Here is a 20,228-nt window from a genome sequence, read left to right on the forward strand (position 1 = left end):
ATCATAGCATCATAGGATGGCTTGTGTTGGAAAGGTTATTAAAGCCCACCCAGCCCCAACCCCTGCCATGGGCTGATTGCCCCCACCAGCTAAACCACTACAAAACCAGAAATTGTGATTTTTTTTTTGTATTAGAGAGCTTGAAACAGTTATATTATTAAAAGTTTTCTTTATTCTTCATGGTATTGTGCTGTCTGCAAAATAAGATTTGACTAATGCCTGTAGTGGAAGTTGGTTGTTTCTTACGTCTCATGTTGATGTCAATATTGTGAGTAGGAAAGTAGTGCTTGCTTATATTCTTAGTGAGGCTCTTTCCTTAGTAAGGTAACTTGAGAAATCTATTGTCAGTGGCTTCAGGAAGTTTTTATTCTAGAATTTTTTATCATCTCTTGTACAAACCTTTTCATTTGTGGATAGACAATATAAGGTGAGTTTTCTTCTTGACAGAGGACAGAATAACTTGAAGGTGACCTCTTCTATCTTCTTTGAATTTTGAGGACCTATTTGAGTTGATAGAAAACTCAGTCTGTGATTTGGTAAATGCTGTGGTGCTCCCCTGCTCCTCTGGTCTGTAGCATGTCTGTGCCAGGTACTTCAGTGAAGCACAGATGCCCTCTAGTGCCTCAGTGAGCCTGTATATGCTGAAAGGTGTCCTGAGCATTGATGCTCCCTTTCCCTGAAGTGTGACCTATCTGCATCCTAAGTGTATGCTTTCATTAAATGCAAGAAACAAAATCATGTCTCTGTGCCATAGTGATCACAAATTTATTATGGAAATTCCCCTTAATCAGTGAGAACGTTAAAAATGAGAGAACACTTGTCCAGTGTCTGATGGTGACACAGATTGATCATCACTTTCTTGCATATTTCTTTAATTTGCAGTGAGTGTTAGCTCTGTAACTTCCAGTGCCAGGGGCAGTATCTTTGTATTTAACAACACATGATTGATTTTTCTTCTGTGGATGTCAGTTTTATTTTGAACCTACCTACTTCAGTTATGTAGCAAGGAATTCAGCATTAATTGTTTATAGCCTGAAGAAATAGTAGTGAAACCAGCTGGAAACAGGTTTATTTAGAGAAACAGAATGACCAATCCTTATTCACCCTATGCCACTCAACTCTACAGAGCTTTCCTTCTGCACGGCTTTTGGTCAATATGGTGGTATTTCATACAGGAAAATTTTCTCACTTCTGTGCATTAAGTTTTGCCATCTTCGCATGAGGCAGTGAATGAACTGACTGAATTTGCAAAACAGTATTCATGATGCACGTTCATTCAGAGTTTGTATGGTGTCATAAAATGCTTTCTAATCACTATTCCTACAAACAATGTTATGTTTTCTTTTTGGAACTGCTGATAGCCATTGGGCTGATGCCTTAGAAAGGGTGAACTACTGCATTTTTTGTTTGAATCTGAGTATGCTCCTTCAGAAGCTTTTACTGTCCCATGCCACTGAAATCAACAGACTTTCTTTCATCACTTTGCCAACCAGTTATTGCTGTGAGATCCAGTACTTCTTTCCACAGTTCTGAATAACTCACTGGGCTTGTACATTTTAAACAGCACAGATCTGAAGATGGCCATAGCATGCTCTGCAGATTTTTGTCCTCCGTGTAATGAGCTACTCATTAATTCCTTACCAGATCTATGGAGAGGCTGTCTGACAGCCTTGTTTTTCAGAATCCAGTACTGGTTGCAAAGGCTGGCACTTCCTTTGTCTTTGGACCCTTTATTCTTGGCAAAGACTGTTCTCATTGTTTTGCCCAGTTGTCCTAATTTTCTTTTCTCTTTGTAATACAACACGGAGAAGAAAAATGAAATACAGCAGCTTGCATTCCCGTAGGAAACACTTTGATGCAGTAACAAACAGCTCTGAAAAATCAAAGCTAGTTAATTGAAATATGCCCGTGTTTTCTAATTTATTATTAAATGAGATGCAAAAATTTCTTCACTTCAGACATACAGTGGATCACAGAAGTGTTTGTATGTGCTGGGTAGGCAAACATTGTGCTCTTACCCTTCTGGGCAGATTAATTATCCAACCACTTCAATCTTCTACTGCAGTATTGCTGTGAACATTTGTTTTTGAACTGCTCAAATTGCAGTGGAATGTATAAAAGATAAATGGACTTTCACTCAGTTCTGAGCTCCCTACAGCAGTGACTCTGTGGGAACTGGATCTTTTAGATATCTAATTTGAGCTCTATGGACTGAAAATAGGGCCTGTGCTTGTAGTAAAGCAGACTTTACCTTGACCGGACGTGTAGTTTTTTAACATCTGGGCTGGGCATAGAAAGGAGAAGGCATCTGGAAGTAAGTTTTAATGTGGATATTAAAGATAATACTTAGCACTTAAATCCTGATTGTTTTATCTGAAATGTGGCATATATTATTCTGAAAACTGGTTCATAAAATTACCGTTTGTTTTCTTAATAGTGTTCCTTCTCTTTTTTTTTTTTTTCCTTCAGTATTCCTTTCAGGACGAGGTCCAGGAGAAACCGTTGCCCAGTGCTGCCTCCCAGTGTTGTAAGTTAGACTTCACTTTTTCCTTTTTTTTTTTTTGTTTTCCTTTTCTTTCAGTGTACTTTGTTTGCTTGCCTGGTTAGTTATGAAATGGTGGTACATTGTGCTTTTTAAAAACATTCCTGATTTAAAAGCTAAAGTCTCTGAAGCAAAATCTCTTGTTAGTTATGAAAAACTGTTCCTAAAAATGTTGGTTTAATGATTCTGATGCTAGAAACTGAAATCATGTATTGAAGTATGCAACTTGTTTGTGTCTTCTTGTGTTAGGAAAACAAAGTGTACAAAGTACGTAGATTATCAGACCCCTTTTAATACCAGTGCAAACAAGAAAACTGGATGCTGAATTTTCTTCATGTAACTGAGCAGTGCTGTGTTCTCTATAACATCTTGTTTTGAATATTATTTTTATTACTTTGAAGTTTTAAGAGGAGAAAAATAGGTGGGTTTGGAAATCCTGCCAGTAGTGTGTTTAAAATGCACCTTAGGCTTTTTAACTTGATATTATTTGTAATGCTGTGTTGATGGATGATGAAGAATATTTTACTAACTTCTGCTTATCCCATCTTGCATTTTTTAGACTTCTAAAATAATACAAACTGTATCTGGTGGAAACACTGCTTTTAAAATATAATGGATGAAAGCTCAGTGATGTCTCTTACGAATGTAGCATTTACTTAGGCAGCACCATTAATAAAATTCAAGTTTATAATTTAAGTCTGTTATCCTCTACTTAAAACTCTACAAGTTTTGCATATCAGACTCTGCAGGCTGCTTATCCATTAGGTTGATTGTAAGATCTCTACAAAGCTGTTAACGTTAGGAAATGTTAATTACTGTTTACTTTTTTTTTAGGGAGTCAGTAAAACTTGTTTTTATACGTGCTTTTAATATGTGACTTTAAAACTGTTATGAACTAAAAATGGATGCTAGCAGTTATACAGAAGATCTGGAAGTGCTGAGTGCTGCTCAATGCACAAAGCTATATGGAAGCATGATAGCAGTGATACTCCAGGTAGCACCAAATGTATTTTTTTCCCCCAAGAGTATTTCAAGAATTAAGTTCTTTTTAGAATAAAGTCAGGTATGGAAGGACACAATTGATTTGTAAAGAGTACAAATTAAGAAATTGTTTTGAAGAAAGTGAAATATTTGACTAAATCATGATAGCATAGTGTACAGAGCTCTAGATGTCAGAAGACCAAAGGAGAACAGTCTGATACAAAGCATCTGAGTAATGAGAATGCAGAAGTGACTTTCCTGTCTCTTATCCCTTGAACCTTGCTGCGAAGTCTGGTTTAGCAGGGTTTAGCTGTCTGTTCTAAGTGTTGTGAAGCATAGGTAAGCTAGAAGGGATGCTGCTGGGTGGAGAAAGGAGCTGTGCTCGTTTCCATGGCATGGTACTTTCACATCCTCAAGGTGGTGTCCTTCCTGGAGGACCAGCTCGCCTCTTGCAGCTCAAAAGAGCACAGCGACAGCTGACCTTTGTGTTTCTTATTAATAGTCTGCATCTTGCTACAAAACGAGATTGTACAATAATGAATTGAAGGACAGTGATTTCAGCAATTAGTATCACATAACAATGTAATCATCCATGGGATTAAAACGGTAATTAGAATGGCAGTGTTAAATATTAAATAGCGCCATGTGGCTGATGTATTTAAGAATTTCTTAGTGATTCAATAAAATTCGTGGCACTGCATGTACTTCTGCTTATCTGCTGCCGGGGAGAATCTGACATCTATGAATATCTTGTTTGCGTGGTCAAATATGAAATAGTCATTTAATGTAAAAGTACTTTGGAAAAATGAAGTCTCTCTGCATTACTCTGTGCAGAAGTATAGTCCTTTGGAACCTGAGAATTCACAGAAGATGCATTGACTATGTCTCTGTATTGAAAACTGCCCTGAACCTTTGCATATGACGCAGTTGCTCAACCCTCTTTTTCATAGGAACAGAGTGGGTGTCCTTCCTGAACCTCAAATGCTCTGAGCACAGAATGTTCTTTCTTAACATGTGGGTAAATAATTGATAGATGTATTTTTAGATGTAATAAAAATATCCTGAAGAATATTTGTAAGGCTCGTTCAATTTTCCACCATGATGTGCTCGATGAGATCTTATTGCTGCTGCTAGCAGGATGCGATCATCTGGACTGCAAGACTACATACCTAGAAGGAGCAAAAACCAACTGAGTATGAGTTCTTGACCCATTAGAGATTGCCCTGCAGAGCCTCACCACCATGACAGCCCTCCTTTGGGCGCCGTGTGACAGCTTTATGTCTGTATATTGTGGCACCCACCCTGCACCCGGTGCTGGAGGTGAGGCCGCCCAGCATAGAGGGGACAACCCTTCCCCTCACTGGATGGCAGTGCTGGGCCTGAGGCACCCAGGGTACGGTCAGCCCTCTGAGCTGCCAGGGCACACTGCTGACTCACATCCAACTCGCAGTCAGCCAGAACCCCCAGATTCTTTTCTGTGGGGCTGCTCTCCAGACTCTCTTCCCCCAGTCTAAATACAGCCAGGGCTGTCCTGTCTCACGTGCGGAAACCCCCACTTGGACTTTGTGCAGTTGGTGATTACCCAGCCCTCTAGATTATCAAAATCTCTGCAAAGACTGTCGCTCCTTCATGACAACATCAGCTCCTCCAAATTTAGTGTCATCTGCAGACTGTATGCCTTCAAGTCCTGCATCCAAGTCATTGATGAAATCATGGAAGAGAACTAATCCTAAAATGAACCCCTGCACATCTCTGCTAGTGACAAGCTATCAACCTGAAGTAACACTACTTACTAACCCTTTGAGCCTGACACATCTGCTGATTGCCCATCACACTGTTTTTTCTTAGTTGTATGCTGACCATTTTGTCCGGGAGGATACTTGCTGACGTCCAAAAAGATTACATCCACTGGCTTCCCACTTGGGGAATCTTGGCCTGACCTTGTTGGAGACAGTGCCTTTGGGACTCTTTTCTCTGAGTGAAGATAGTGAAGTATGTTAAGTAGGACACCTGCGTGTGCTACTGGTGTAATGCTTTGCCCTCCTGCAGCTGTCAAAGTCTCCTCTGGATCTTTGTTCTAACTAGAGAAAATCCCGTTAAGTCCTGTTCTGCTCCTCCATTCTCCATGCACATCAGGCCCCTTTCTCAAACCACCTGCTCATGGTTGTTTCCCTGTGTCCTTTCTGGACACAACATCTTGTGTTGCACTGGCACCGGAGGGGGCAGAAAGATGGGATGGTGTGTAGGAGATGTTAGCTGCTTCTAAGAGCCAGCATCTCATCTCTGGGATGGCTTCTCAGTTCTGGTGATGCCAGAATTGCTGCTGTCTTAACATGGTGTCATGAGAAATCTCAGTCCAGACTAGTTCCTCTAGATTTTCCCAAGATTTTGGATCTTTCAATTTTGTCCTTAGAAAAATAAGACTCACGATTATTGATTTAATGTAGGATTTCTACCTATTCTTAAGAGAAGCAGGTAGTTCTATTCCTGTACAGGTAGTCTCTTCTAATTTAGCCAGGCACTTCCTGCCTCTTCCTTCCTCATACTTGTTCGTTTTATTTTTACCTTTCTTTGAATATTTCTCCTGCCTTCCTCCTGCCCAGAAAGATTTTATGCTACCAGTTGGTTTAAATTCTGGTGATTCCAAACAATAAGCAAGGCATTGTAGTGCCAATGAATTCCATAATTCCAGACCCATAATTCTTAATTTCCAGATACTTCACTGTTGAATAACTGCAGCATCCTCATAACTGGCTTTTACCCACAGCCTGAAATTGAATGTGAATTAAAGCAAACTTTTATTGTCTGGAAATTCACTTTAAATGAAGCAAATGGAAAAAAAATGTTATTTGATTAATTACAGTTTATTGACTCAGTAAATTTCTATGTCATTTAATGTTGTGGGTATAGATTTATTTTCCTTGCATGCTCAACATCATTTCTAACAGTATGAAACTCCATTATAATTCATATGTGAGTCACTCTGTCAGTGTTTTAAATGAAGCTCTGCTTTTGAGCAGACAGGAGTCCAAATGATGAGAAAGGCAGAGGCAGCAGAGGATGAGAAAGGTACTCTGTATCCTTGGGGAGAATATTTGACTATCTTGGTTAATATCAGCTACTGTAAATACTACCCTGTGCCTTTTTCAGACAGTTTACAGATCTGGTAGAGAGATAGTATGTTCAGTATAATTCTCAGAAAAGATCATCTACCTGCCACTGAATCAACCAGTTTTGCCTGTCCTATCATCTTTGTCTGGTAAACTTTCAGAGAATGCTTTATGTTCCATCTTCTACGTAACTTATGTCCTGGACTCTGTGGTGCTTCCTGTGTATGTCTTTCTCTGTGTTTCCTTTTTTCTTTTTTTTCTTTTTCTTTTTTTGTTTGTTTGTTTGTTTGTTTTTAAAAGAAGGCAAATTTGTTACTTGCCTCTGGATTGTGATTTGATGCAACAAGAAAAGAAATAACTGCTCTGATTCATAGTCATGTCAGCAAAAACAACAGGAGCTATCCTGTCCTTGATCTGCCAGCAGATCAGAGATAAAGGAGCGAGACAACATCTAGCCCAGGAGAATAAAAAAGAACCCTAAATACTATCTGGATTTTGTGTTTGCATGTGTGTAGGCAGGAAAAAAAATCCTGCAGCTTTGTTGATGATCATAATTTTAATGTCCTAAAAGCTGACAAAATATTTTATGCACAGCACAGGAAAGAATAGGTGGCATTTCAGATCAAATCCATGCATTATATTGACCCTTCTTTCCCACTGATGTTGAAAGAAGTCTGTTTTTGCAAAATGTGTGAGGAACATTTCTGTTAGCATCTTCATATTAACCAGTGTTTTTAAAGAACTAAAAACTATTTTTGAGAGTTTTGATAGCTATTCTCCACTAGTTCTCTTTTTAGGACCTCAAATTCCACCGATCTGCCAAGGTGTTTATACATTCCTCCTCCTTAACTGTCTTTAACAATGAGATTAATGTGCTTTCTATGGCATCAATGAGGAGCTTCATCTGCTTAAAATACTTTAAAAAAACCAGCCAACCAACATAAAAAAGTTTGAACAAGACAGTTTCCTCCTTTGCCCCTGCTCCTCTCCAGCTTGGTACATCCACAATGACTTTATATTATGATTAGGGTTCTGGATTGTGGGTGCTAGCATCTTTTGCCCTTCAGTGGCCATTAATGTGCCAATGAATTAGAGCCATTGAAACCTATAGCTACAGTTTCAACATCACGGGTAGTACAGTTGTGAGGAAATTGTTAGCACGGTCCTCGGAAAGCTGTGGTTCCAAGGAGTTTCAGCAATGTAAAGTCTTGCTGAAAGGGCTGGTTAGACAGGACACATATTTCATCTTGTTTTCATAATGAAATCATAGGCATCTGGCCTTACCTGTGCATCATTCAAAAATGTCTTGTGCTGATGCTGAATCTTACTGTTTGTTCTAATTGGAGCATACAGTGCTGCTTTCTACCAGTGTTGAACTGGATAAACAGCTTATGGTAGTGAATGTGCTGAAATGAAATCCTAGTAGGAGGCTTTTTTTCCAGTTAAGTAACGATATTGGAAGAAAAATCTAGACTAGGCTGTCAAGTCAATGCATTATCAAAATGATTTTAAACATGTCCCAACTTAACCATTTTAATTGCTTATAGAGGTGTATATCTGTAATGCTGTAGCGGCAGGCATCATAGTGTCATCAAGCTCTACTTGTTGTAGAGACACGTGCTATATATATTCTCTATATTTAGATATGCTCTATATATTTTTGCAAGATATTTCTCCTGAGGTTTCTAACCTGCTTCTGTGTTTAGAAATAGGAGAGGCTTGCAGCTACCTACAGCATCTGTAGACCAGGGCAGTATGAGAAGAGTGCTGAAGATGTCAGCCTTCTCAAGGGTAGGTGACACTAATAAGCCTGCTGCAGTCAGAGCAAAGCTGTTCTGTAGAAGAGCAGAACTACTGGCTGCAGTGCAAGGTGCAGGAAGTAAACCTTTCAGCAGTCCTCAGTTCAATGTAATTCAAAAGAGGACACGTTAATGATATATATATTTTTTTATCTAGGCCAGGCAAAGAATAACAATTTTTGTCTCTACGAATGAAACTACTGTATAAGCTGTTTTGTGGTAGTTTAGTTGATGTGCTGTGAAAGAGAGTTCCCTGACCTCTCTGCTAATGGGTGACTGACAGGTCCTGTTCCTCTTTGCTTAGGATAAATGCCATCTGAGTAACTAATTTTCTTATGGCTTTGCAGTGCCTCGTTTGGCTAGAGGCATGATAGGTCTGCTCAAAAAAGAGCAGATTCAAGATCTTGCTCTAAAATGTCTGCCTACAGTTTTAGGCTAAGGCTGCTATTTCTGGATAGAATATGTATTCTATCCAGAAAAGTATTCAGTACTTGAAAGTTAAAAATACTGGCTATTTTAGAAGATTACAATAACGCAGTAAACAGTCAAAAACAGCAGTGTGACCGCCTGCTGAATTCTGGAGAGCGGTTATGTGGCTTTACTGCTTATCCTGTAGATGTACTCAGTTGTTTTCCTAGAGAATGTGCAGTGTTCTGAAAGGTTTTGACAAGGAAGTGAAACTTTGACTTTCAAAAAAGTGCAAATGCTAAACCTCTTCCTGAAATGCTGAACACTGCTAAAAGTGTTCAAGCTAAAAGACATATTTTTCAGTAAGTGAGGGAAAAAAAAAGTAAATGCTTAGTTAATCACTTAGGTTTCGTGATTTGTTTAGTGCTTCTCTCGAGTGCTTCTTTTTTTTTTCCGATGGGATTTTTTATGGATTCTGAAACTTCATTACTCTTCCTTTAATGTCATGGCAGTAACAGAAAATTAATCTGAAATTTATAAGCATTTATTTTCTGAATTTAAAGGTATTAAGCTGATATGAAAATTACTGCTCAGCTTTGCACTCAAGCCACAGATGCCTCCTTGAATGTGTCTTTGAGCAGTGAGTCTTGTACTGAAAGTCCAAGGTTGAAACTCAAGAAAAAGGAAGACACCAGACCTTTTCTCAGCAGCTGTGCAACATTATATTAGTCTTTCCTTTATCCATATTGATAATGCTAGATAATAAACTGCAGTCTAAAATTGCATCTCAAAGAGGAGTATAGAAAACTTTTGTTTGTTCTTTTGCTTACTACATTTCTTGTGTATCTTATTTTACTTACATCAAGTAGGGGGTGTGCCTAGAAACTAAAAAGACATGACAGATCTGTTAGGTATTAGAGCAATGGAAGAAATGTTACAAGATTTCTTTCGTAGCTAAAATTAACGATTACTGCCCAGGTCTTTTGTCTGTAGTTATTAATGAGTTGAACAAGCTTGTAATAACTGTTTGGATACTCTCGATGATTTGATGGTGATCCAAGCACTGCTTAAATTCTCAGTTCTGTGTTATTTTGTTCAGCTGTAGTAAAGCTGGCTGGAAAGGCCATTTCATTTATTGAAATTAAAATACTCCAAAATTTCAGCATAAATCAAGGACTCCATCTGGAGTACTGAGTTCTGGCCTGGAGCCCCCAGCAGAAGAAGGATGTGGAACTGTTGGAGTTGGTCCAGAGGAAGGCCACTAAGATGATCAGAGGGCTGGAGTACCTCTCCTATGAGCAGATGTTGAGGGAACTGGGCTTGTTTAGCTTGGAGAAGAGAAGGCTCCAGGGAGACCTCATTGTGGCCTTCCAGTAATTGAAGGGAGCATATGAACAGGAGGGGGAATGGCTGTTTATTAGGGTAGACAGTGACAGGACACGGGAGAATGGTTTTAAACTGAGACAGGGGAGGTTTAGGTGAGATGTTAGGAAGAAGTTTTTCACACAGAGGGTGGTGACACACTGGAACAGGTTGCCCAAGGAGGTTGTGGATGCCCCATCCCTGGAAGCATTCAAGGCCAGGCTGGATGTGGCTCTGGGCAGCCTGGTATGGTGGTTGGTGACCCTGCACATAGCAGGGGGTTGGAACTGGATGATCATTGTGGTCCTTTTCAACCCAGGCCATTCTGTGATTCTATGATTCTATGACTAACTTGCAGTAAAGTGTGATTTAAAACAGGGAGTACTGAGCAGGGAGGAAAAGCTCCAGTACTCCAGTGCTTGTCCTCATCCCTTCTAGCTACTAGCTCATTGCTCCCCTATGCTTCCTAATCTCATTTAGGGCAAAGATTTTATCCCTCACTTGTGGTGTTCCGAAACTGGGCTGGAAAATGTGATACCTGGTGTGGAAACCCTCTTGGTTATTCTGAAAACTTGATTTGGTTCTAAAAAGCTGTTTTAGACTTTTATTCATTGAAATGCTGCTTGTGCAATTTGGAAAGTAAATCAAATAATGGAATAAAGTAAATTTGTACTTAATCTAAGATCTGTACATACTCTGTGGAGGGTATTAGTCAGGGGAAAAGAGTGCACTAAAACTAGAAAAAAAAAAAATGACCAGGACCTGCCTAGCTCTGTTTGTATTCTGTAAACAGTTTTATCAGCACCAAGTATGCTGTAATTTCTGAAGCTCAGTTTGCTTTTATAAACATATTTCAGCATGGAATATAACAGAGGGATTAAACAATTTATCAGCATGACTGTAAGAAGTGGACGGCAGTAAATAATAATGTTCTGATGGGTGTAGTACAGCACAACTGCTCTTAGAAGCTTGTAAACAGCAGCAAAACAAAATGGCATGCAGGAAATCAAATTAGACTGCATTAAAAACATGGAATATTCTACTTTTCTACAGTGTCCCTGCTGATCCAGGCTTGACAGTGTGAAGTGGAGAGGAGGAGTTCCTCCTTGAATAGTTGCATAATTGAGACACAGAGCAAGCATATGTTATGCTCAGCTAGCTGTGGGAACTTAGATAAATTTTATAAAACGTGTTAATGACAAGAATGTTGTAGCATCCAAGGCACCAGGCTGCTGGCATCACTTAGTCCTTAATTGGAGGTTTATATCAAACCTCTTTTTTCAGTACTGAAACCTGTGAATACAAAATACTGTGATAACTGAGTTTCGCTCTTGGTATTAAGGAGCTCACACACTAAATTGTCTGATTTGTCTGCACCATTTATTCCACTGTTATTATATTTTATTGCTGTATGTTTTTTAGAATTACAACTTTCCATGCTCTGTCTGTCTGGACTTCTTGGTAGTTTCAAATCAAGTTTATACAGGCTTAAATTTGTTCCCAAAAGTGATCTGGAAGTTACTTTTTTACTTCTCAAAGTGAGGTTATGCTTTATGCTTTTTAATTTTTTATTTTTTTATGAAGCATAAAAGCAACTTGAAAAGGCTAAAAGAAGTTCTGTTTTCATTAACCTTCAAAATATCACGACTGTCAGCTCAGGTCTTCTGTGATTATGCTGAAGGACTGAGATACATACTGTTAGCTCCTGAATCTTAAATGAAGCAGCATATGTGTTGAATCTTTAATAAATTCGTCTTTTATCCAAAATGTTAGATGCTGAAGTGAAGTGGGTGTTAGCAAAAACAAACAAAAGCGGAGTTTTGAGATTGTGGCAGGAATAATCCCTGAGTCTCTCTTAGTGCATGTCTTTCTGCTTACTCCTGCAGTATTTTCTTCCTAGTTTGTCTATAGTTACAATACATACATATGTATATATGTAACCCAGCTTCTCAATATGAAAGCACTTGGAGGATAAGGAGCTAGTTTCTAAAGGCAGATTTCTTTCCCTTCCCCCTTTCCATAAACTTGCCACCAATTGGTTATGTATTATCAAAATAATAATCTCTAAACTGCTTTTAAAAGTTTGTGTGATTTTCATGTGAGCATATGGAGCCTCATAACAGAGATGAGTAGCTGCCTAAAGGACACCACTGTCAGTATGGGGACTTTTGCCTTCAGCAGGTAGTAATATTTCTCCTCTGAGGACAGACCTCAATTCTGAGGCTTGTTTTCAGTGCTTAGTGGTTCTCTTGTTATTGCTCTGCTTACACACCGTCACTCCTGCAAACCTTTCTTTTACATACTGTCTTCCAGAAATACTTTTTGAGCATTCTTGGAGTTCTGAGACTTTTCTAGGAGTTGTAAGGTATGTGCGTGCTGCCAAATTGCTCTGAGGTGTAGGGATGTCTGGTAGTTTGGTGGTTTGCCATCATCACTGTCATCTGAAATGTCACCCTGGGGTGACAATGTGGATATTGTAGAAAAGCTATTAACTTGCCTACTGAATTGCTGTTCAACTTCAACATGAATTTGTTGTCATCCTTAACGTGGAGAGATCTGCTTGCTGTTAGAGAACTTACACGTGATTGCATCTGCGGAGTGCTGTGAGGTCTCTGAGTTTTGTACCAGTGTGTCTCTAGCTAAGAAAACAGTCTTCCTTACTGCTGATTTACATGCACGAAGATAGTTTTTGTGCTAAATCTACAGGTGTGGTGCATTTACCGCTGAGTTACCTTTGCTCTGGAAAGAAAAAAGGTGAAACAGCTTTTGCCACTCGAGTTATACAGTTTTAAACAAGACTTCAGATCTGGCTCTTACCTGAACTCTGCTTTCCAGGATATTCTGCTTGTAATCGTGGTAATTTGTGTACCAGGCAGTAGTGCTTTACTACTCTACCTGAGGAGTATTTTGATAAGTATTTTGTCTGTTTATCTTAATGCATGATTTCTTAATATCTAGTGTTCTGGACAGTGAACAGTAAATTCCCAAACAAATCTAATATCATATTTATAAGGAAAAAAAAATCTGTTTTTCAAGGTTATAATCTATAAGGCATTTTAAATACATGAAAATATGCTTGTGGCTTGCTTTTCTAAGCTTTTTTTTTCCCATTCCATTTCTTTTCTGCCATTTGTGTCACATGCAGGCAACTGGAGTTATTTCGGATGGGGAGAGCAGCTAAGTACGTAACAGTTCAATTTCTTTCAAGTTTCTTGATTCTGTAGTGACGCAGCATGCTCCAGGATGAGGAAAGTGGGAATATTCATGCATACAGAAAATCTGTTCCGCTGTATTTTCTTTCACTTTCACTGAATTGAATCTTCATGTTTGTGTGGATGGCTGTGTTTGCTTTGTTGTTTTTTTTCTCCCACCATTTAGCTTTGTTTTGGCTGAGTTGCTTGTGCTTCTTCTGAAATTTGAGAAGACAGAATTGGAATATTCCTCTTTTCTTATAAGGATGATTCCAGTTTTCTTCTTGTCTGTGTTTTCTGTGTTAATCTTCATACTCATGGAAGCTTACGTCCATGTTCAGAGTAACTGAAAATTGCAAATGAATCCATAGTGATGGTTTTAGTAAGATGTGAAGAAACATTGGAAGTGATCAAAGAAATTCCGATGACTACAGACAGGACCAGATCTGAACATGGAAATGGTTGGCAAGCATCAGTGAGACAGAAGGCTTGTAGGTATTGTAGTGAGTTTGAGCTCAGTGAGGTGGTGTCATGGCAAAAGTGATAGGGCTTTGCTTCAGTTGGTGCTCATCAGCCCTGAAAAGGTAGATGTTAACACCACTGCTGTCTGTGATCTATAGGGCACCTGAAGACTGCTTGATGTGACAACTTTTGCAGAGGTCTCGCAGTTTCAAGTTTTTATTAATTTGCCCAGAAAACATGCATGAAATATCTTTACTTTCTGGAATTCCCACAAGTTGCAACAGGCAGTGCTTCTGCTTAAGCTACGCTGCATGGCTTCGACTGCCTGTAGGATCTGCAAGGATTGATCAATTGGTAATGAAATGGAGGTATCTGTTCCTTGTGTCAAAACAGTGAGGGTGTTGCTGAGGGGAGCATGCAATGCATAGTGATTGCAGCCACTGCCTGCAGAAAGCTAATGCTGCTTGATGCTTTTCTGTTTTTGACATAAAGGAATTTGAAAAGGATACTTTCTACTACAGTCCAGTGGTTTAAATCTGATGCCCAGCTAATCACAATGAATTTCAATAATTGTATTTTTTTCTTCAGGTTTCTACACAGCTAAGAAGGGAAAAATCATGCATCTGTTCTTGTGCATTTCTGAAGCCTTCCACTACTGACTTCCAAATTTCTCCTCTCACAACATTTTTGTCCTCCTTAGTTTCCTGTTTGTGATCAAACCTTAAATTCTTTAAGCATCAACAGCAGTGAATGACTGGTTCATTTGGTCAGTCTTGGGTGTCTCTGTTGTGTGCGGTCATTCACAGATGTGTGATAACTGGGAATTAACAAAACTTTTGTTTACTACTAAAACAAAAAATATGACTTCCCCACATAGCCTTCTTTTTCAATGTTATGTGTTTGGGAGAAATGGGGATGTTTAAGCACTGGTATAATTCAGGAATGCAGGGGTGTTGTGCATAGAATATTTTGCCTTTTTCTCTGGCAGGTTGATGTGACTATTATTTTAAGTATCTTTTTTCTTTGTTTTTTAAAAAGGAACTTGAACTTCCCCCTCCCACCCACCTTTTCATCCTTGCTCTGCTGTCCTTTTTGAAATCATGTTAGCATCCTTTTAGAGAGGCTTGGATCAACATTTATGATGTTTCCAAGCCAAATCCATTAGCTCAGCGTTGCCAGGAAAAATACACTTACAGCTGTAAATTTACATTGGGAAGAAAACAGCAGAAGCAGCATGTTAGTAGCTGGAAGATGTTCTTCTAAGTGAAAACTTCTTGTAAGAAATGCACTGCAGTCCAAAGCCATGCTAACTGGATAGAGGGCATTTGGACAAAGGGACACCTTGTGCTGTTGACTTGGCTACATTTTAAGAAAGGTAAAGAAATGAAGAAGTAGGACACGTGTCCAAGGTACTCTTTGCACTTTGGAATGTTGGAGTATCTGTCCAGTTCTTGATTGTTGAGTGTTTCAGCAGCAGAATGTGTTCATAAATGGAAAGAAGATCCACAAAATGTTGAAAAAGGGCCTGTCCACTTGCAAAGAATATAGGAATGTTGTCAGGGACTGTAGGGATGCGGTGAAGAAGGCTAAGGCCCACTTGGATTTTTATCTGGCAAAGGAGGTAAAGGTAAACAAGAAAGTCTCTTTTAAGTATGCCCAGAAAATTAGGGAAAATGTGCATTGACTGCTAAATCAGGTGAGTGCCCTGGTAGCAGGAGACACTGAGAAGGTGGAGGCACTGAACCACATTCTTTGCTTCAGTCTTTACTACAAAGACTGCTCCTTTGGGAATCCTGGAACCTGGAATCCTGGATCCTGAGGTAAGAGAGAGGGTTTGGGGAATGGAAGACCTCCCTCCGGATGAGCAGCAGAGGCTGTTTCATCAATGTGAACAAATCCAGGGGCCTGATGGCATGCATCCACATGCACTGAAGGAGCTGACAGAAGTGATTGCTGATCCTCTCTATCATCCTTCAAAGGTCTTGGAGAATGAAAGAGGTGCCTGAGGATTGGAGGAAAGCCAATGTCACTCCAGCCTTCAGAAATGGCAGGAGGGAGAAGCTAGGAAACTATGGACCAGTCAGCCATCACTTCTGTCCCTGGGAAGATGATGGAACAACTTGTTCTGTAAGCTATTTCCAAGGAGCTGAAGGAGATGAAAGTTATCAGGAGTAGTCAATATGGATTCACTAAGGGGACATCATGATCGACCAACCTGGTAGCCTTCTATGATATCATCACTGGCTGGGTAGATGAGGAGAGAGCAGTGGATACTGTGTACCATGACTTCAGCCAGGCTTTTGACACTGTCTTCCACAGCATCCTTTGTAATGAGGCTTAGAAAATGTGGGATAGATGAGTGGATGTTGAGGTGGGTTAAGAACTGTCTTACTGGCAGAGCTCAGAGAGTAGTGATCAGTGTCACGGTGTCTGGATGGAGGTCTGTAACTAGAGGTGTTCCCCAGGGGTTAGTACTTGGTCCTGTCTTCTTCATCAGTGACTTGGATGAAGAGATAAAGTCCACCCTCAGCAAGTTTGCTGATGGAATGAAGCTGGGAGGGGTGGCTGACGCACTGGAAGGCTGTACTGCCATTCAGTGGGACCTTGACAGACTGGAGAATTGGGTGGAGAGGAAGCTTATGAGGTTTAACAAAAGCTATTGTAGAGTCATGCATATGGGGAGAAATAACCACATAAGGTTAAGGGACCTTCTCTCTCTTTTGCTTTGGTGGGGCCACCTTTACAACACTGAGTCCACTTCTGGGCTCCCCAATTTAAAAAAAAAACAGAGATCTCCTAGAAGAAATCCAGCAGAGGGATGATGAAGCCCCTGAAATGTGTCCCTTATGAAGAAAGGCTGAGTAACCTGGGTCTGTTCAGCCTGGAGAAAAGAAGACTGAGAATGGATCTGATCAATGTCTATAAATATCTAAAGTACAGGAGGCAACTGAACTAGGCTAGACTATTCTCAATGGTGTGTAGTGATAGGACAAAGGGCAGTGGCCAAAAAGCTTGAACATAGGAAGCTCCACACAAATATGCAGAAGAACTTTACTATGAGGGTGCTCATAGAGGTTGTGGGGTCTCTTTCATTGGAGATAACAAAGATGCATCTGGACTCCTATTGTGGGGAACCTGCTTTAGCGGGGGAGTTGGACTTGTTAATCTCTAGAGATCCCTTCCAACCCTTACAATTCTGCAATGCTGCAAATGGAAAAACAGGATTATGAAAGCCCTCTGTCTGAAATCTGAATGTTTCTAACTTGGTGTCTTAAAATTATTCATGTTTTTAATGAATTTTAAGTGCTGAGGGTGGTAAGATAGACTAATAATCTCCAAAGTTGCACTTAAATCATCGCTGAAAATCTTTTTGAAATTTTAGCTTGCAGAGCTATAAAAGAGCCTCAGAAACATGACCTTGTGTTCTTTTGTGATTTCTGCTTCCCTGGGCCTCCATTACTCTTAGTAGTCCTCTTTCACCTTCAATGCATTTTAAGTACAAGATTTCTGAAAGGCCACATGGTTGTCAAAAGTAACTGATGTTAGAGGAAACAAGAGAGTGTTGGGTTCTGAGACTTGATTTAGGAAAGAGATTGTTAGAAGCTTTTGTGAAAACAATTTAAGTGGAGGCAGAGTGGGGAAGATGAGATGCAAAAGCCTTCGTGTGATATTGACAGATCTCTTCTGGACTTGGACTGCAAGTCATGCATTCCCGTCTGTAAAATTTGTCTCTTTTACCCTGGTCTTACAAAAACAGACAAAAGCTGTGAGAAGTTCAGTGGCTTGTTTTGGAAAAGTAGTAGGGTTTGGGGGACTCAGAACATTGCATGAACCTCCTTCATCCTGAGTACTTGAGCATAATGTTTGTATTGAAATTTTTACTCAGGCTTATGTGATGAGTGCAGCTGATGTGACAGGACTGCTTAAAGTGGTTCTGTGGTCAGTATATTAAAGCTATTGTATACTAACCTGCAGCAGTGGTATAGTAACTTCTTGAGGCAGAAGAGTGGAGGATTAATAAGGTTTACAGAATACAGTTTGCTTCAGAGAGGAGGATTCTCTGAACACACCCTGCTATCCCCTTTTATTTGTTTTCCATGCTGTTTGTAATTTCCTTCTGTGTGATGTCACTGTCAAATAGGTTTTCTTCTTACACTCTGTACATGCATGAATATTCAATTACGTGAACAGCATGCTTCTACCCTGCCCTTCAGTCTTACCCCCCACTCTTAAGCAGTGGGTCCAGTGACAATGAATTTGTTTTCATCCCTTGAGTGCTCTTTTGGACATGCAGAATTTCTCAAAGTGGGTTAAAATAACTACTAACTCTGTTTTTGTCTGGATATGAATTAACTGATCATCATAGACTGTGGTTAAGCTACAACTTTTCCATTGGAAAGCTTGGTGTATCATCTATTTGAAGATTTTGCTTGAACTTAACTCATCATGTGTTGTGTTTTGTGATAAAAATTTTGCTGAAAAATGGTTGTAAGGCCCGATACCCATCTTTTGAAGAGATGCAATATACATAAAGCAGCTTCTGCAGGTTTTTGTCAGTCTCTTGTTTAAACAAAATGTGTTAACAAATGGGATTATCGCCATGTGCAGATATTTCAGAGCAGAAGTATTTCTTGCAGAGAGAATGTATGCTAAAAGTGAGATGTGGTCCAGATGTTGGTGTTCTTACTCAGGATAAGCAATGCCTTCATTTGTGAACATTTAGATTAAATAAAGTGAGACTGCTTGTAAGGTAGATGCAGTTTAGTGTGAAAACGTTTCTGGGATTGGACCTTATTTATGAATGAGTTATTGCTGAGGATTTCTGCCTAGTATGTAACAGCTAGCATTAACAGCTACAGACACTGTGGGTGCAAGGAATGTGCATCAGAAACCCGTATGTTCCTGTCTCATTGATGCTGTGCCACCTGGAGCCTTGCATCCTTTAAACTTGTCATCATGAGCACATTTTTGTGTGATGACCTTTAAGACACTTCCTGACACCACCCACTGGTTGCATCAGGAGAAATGCTGTTGCTAGCTTTAATAACCATGCATGATACAACCGTTTGATTGACATTTAAGTTGATTTAAGCTGTTTTTAGGTGTTGCTTAGATAGTGTGGTTCATATGGAAAATCTTTTGAGACACAATGTGAATTGCCTCTCCTATAGAAAAGAAGCAGTAAGAACATCAGCCAGAGACAGTTTTCCAGTGGAGTGGGCAATTCTTCCTGCTGTGTGTTGTTTCTTTGACTAGTGGAAGACTAGCCAGTACTGTGGCTTTACAATCACTTCAAAGTGATGTAAGCATTAGATCCTGCAGGAAGGTAATCCAGCTGCCATACAACAGTCATCCCGTGTGACGCCCTGCCTCTTTCCTTGTACTGTCCCAGTTGGAATTGGGTTAAGAAGCTGGCCTAGACAGGCAACCAGCCCCTTCCACAGTTCGAAATGGCTTTGGCACATTCAGGTCTCTGACCATGCTCACTGCCTGGGGAGGCTAGAGCCAGCACAGGACGTGGAGGAACATGAAGCCATGGCCAACACATGGTGTTTCCAAGCACCTCACACACAGAGAAAAACAATGAGATAATTGGTGGACGTATCCCAGTAGTGCAGAAGTAGGATGTAATGATTTGTTAACAAGTCCAGTTAGTGCTTCTGCTACACTCTGGCCAGGGAATTTGGAATTCCCTGAACCCCATCAGCTGGTCTGAGCTGATGGAATTTGGGCTTCCTTGAGCCCGTCAGCTCGACCAGAGAAGCTCTGCTTCCTCCTGATCTGCCAGATAGCCACGATCATGTGAGCGATATCACACGCTGATAATAATTTTAGTCCAGTATTACCAAATCACTGGATTTACTGTCATTTCAATCCAGGTAATACTGCTACTGATTTGTACTTGCTACTGTACTGTTGTGGTGAGATAGTTTATTGCTAGAGCTATTGGTCTGGTGTCTGTTACCTTATCTCAGACTTACAACAGTGGGTCTTAAGCCTCTGCAAGAGCTTACAGTGATGATGTGGCTGCATCTGGAAGAGTTTTGCATCATACCAGAGTTACTTAGGTTTTACTTGAAGTGTGGTTTGTATCTGATGGGAAGAAGAAACTAGCAGGGCAGCAAAGTGAGAAAACTTGTGAGAGCATTTCTGTCCCAAAATAAGTAATTCCTATATGTGAGACAGTAATGACTCAAGTGATCAGCAGTCACACTGTTCATCCAGCTCATTAGCCTTCTGAGGATAGGGTATGTGCCTCGTGATCTGTCAGCCCTTTCTCAGTGACTGAACATGTGATGATGGGTTTGCCACTCTGGCATATCAAATCATTCTTGTCTAACACATCTTCCAAGCACTGAGCTGTGTTAAAACT

At 40.0% G+C, this 20,228-nt stretch overlaps 1 protein-coding gene across 5 annotated transcripts in view; it reads left to right on the forward strand.

The window, feature by feature from the left end:
* LOC104914788 (protein unc-13 homolog B) overlaps window positions 1–20,228 on the forward strand; it is a 205,114-nt gene that overhangs the window by 36,886 nt on the left and 148,000 nt on the right. For all 5 annotated transcript variants that reach the window (XM_085214534.1, XM_085214535.1, XM_085214533.1 and 2 more), the window contains one exon: window positions 2,470–2,527. In XM_085214534.1, the coding sequence (XP_085070660.1) occupies window positions 2,470–2,527 (58 nt within the window). The remainder of the gene's footprint in view (window positions 1–2,469; window positions 2,528–20,228) is intronic.

The sequence above is a fragment of the Meleagris gallopavo genome, chromosome Z (genome assembly GCF_905368555.1).
Source record: "Meleagris gallopavo chromosome Z, MGAL_WU_HG_1.1, whole genome shotgun sequence".
NCBI classification, from domain to species: Eukaryota; Metazoa; Chordata; class Aves; order Galliformes; family Phasianidae; genus Meleagris; species Meleagris gallopavo.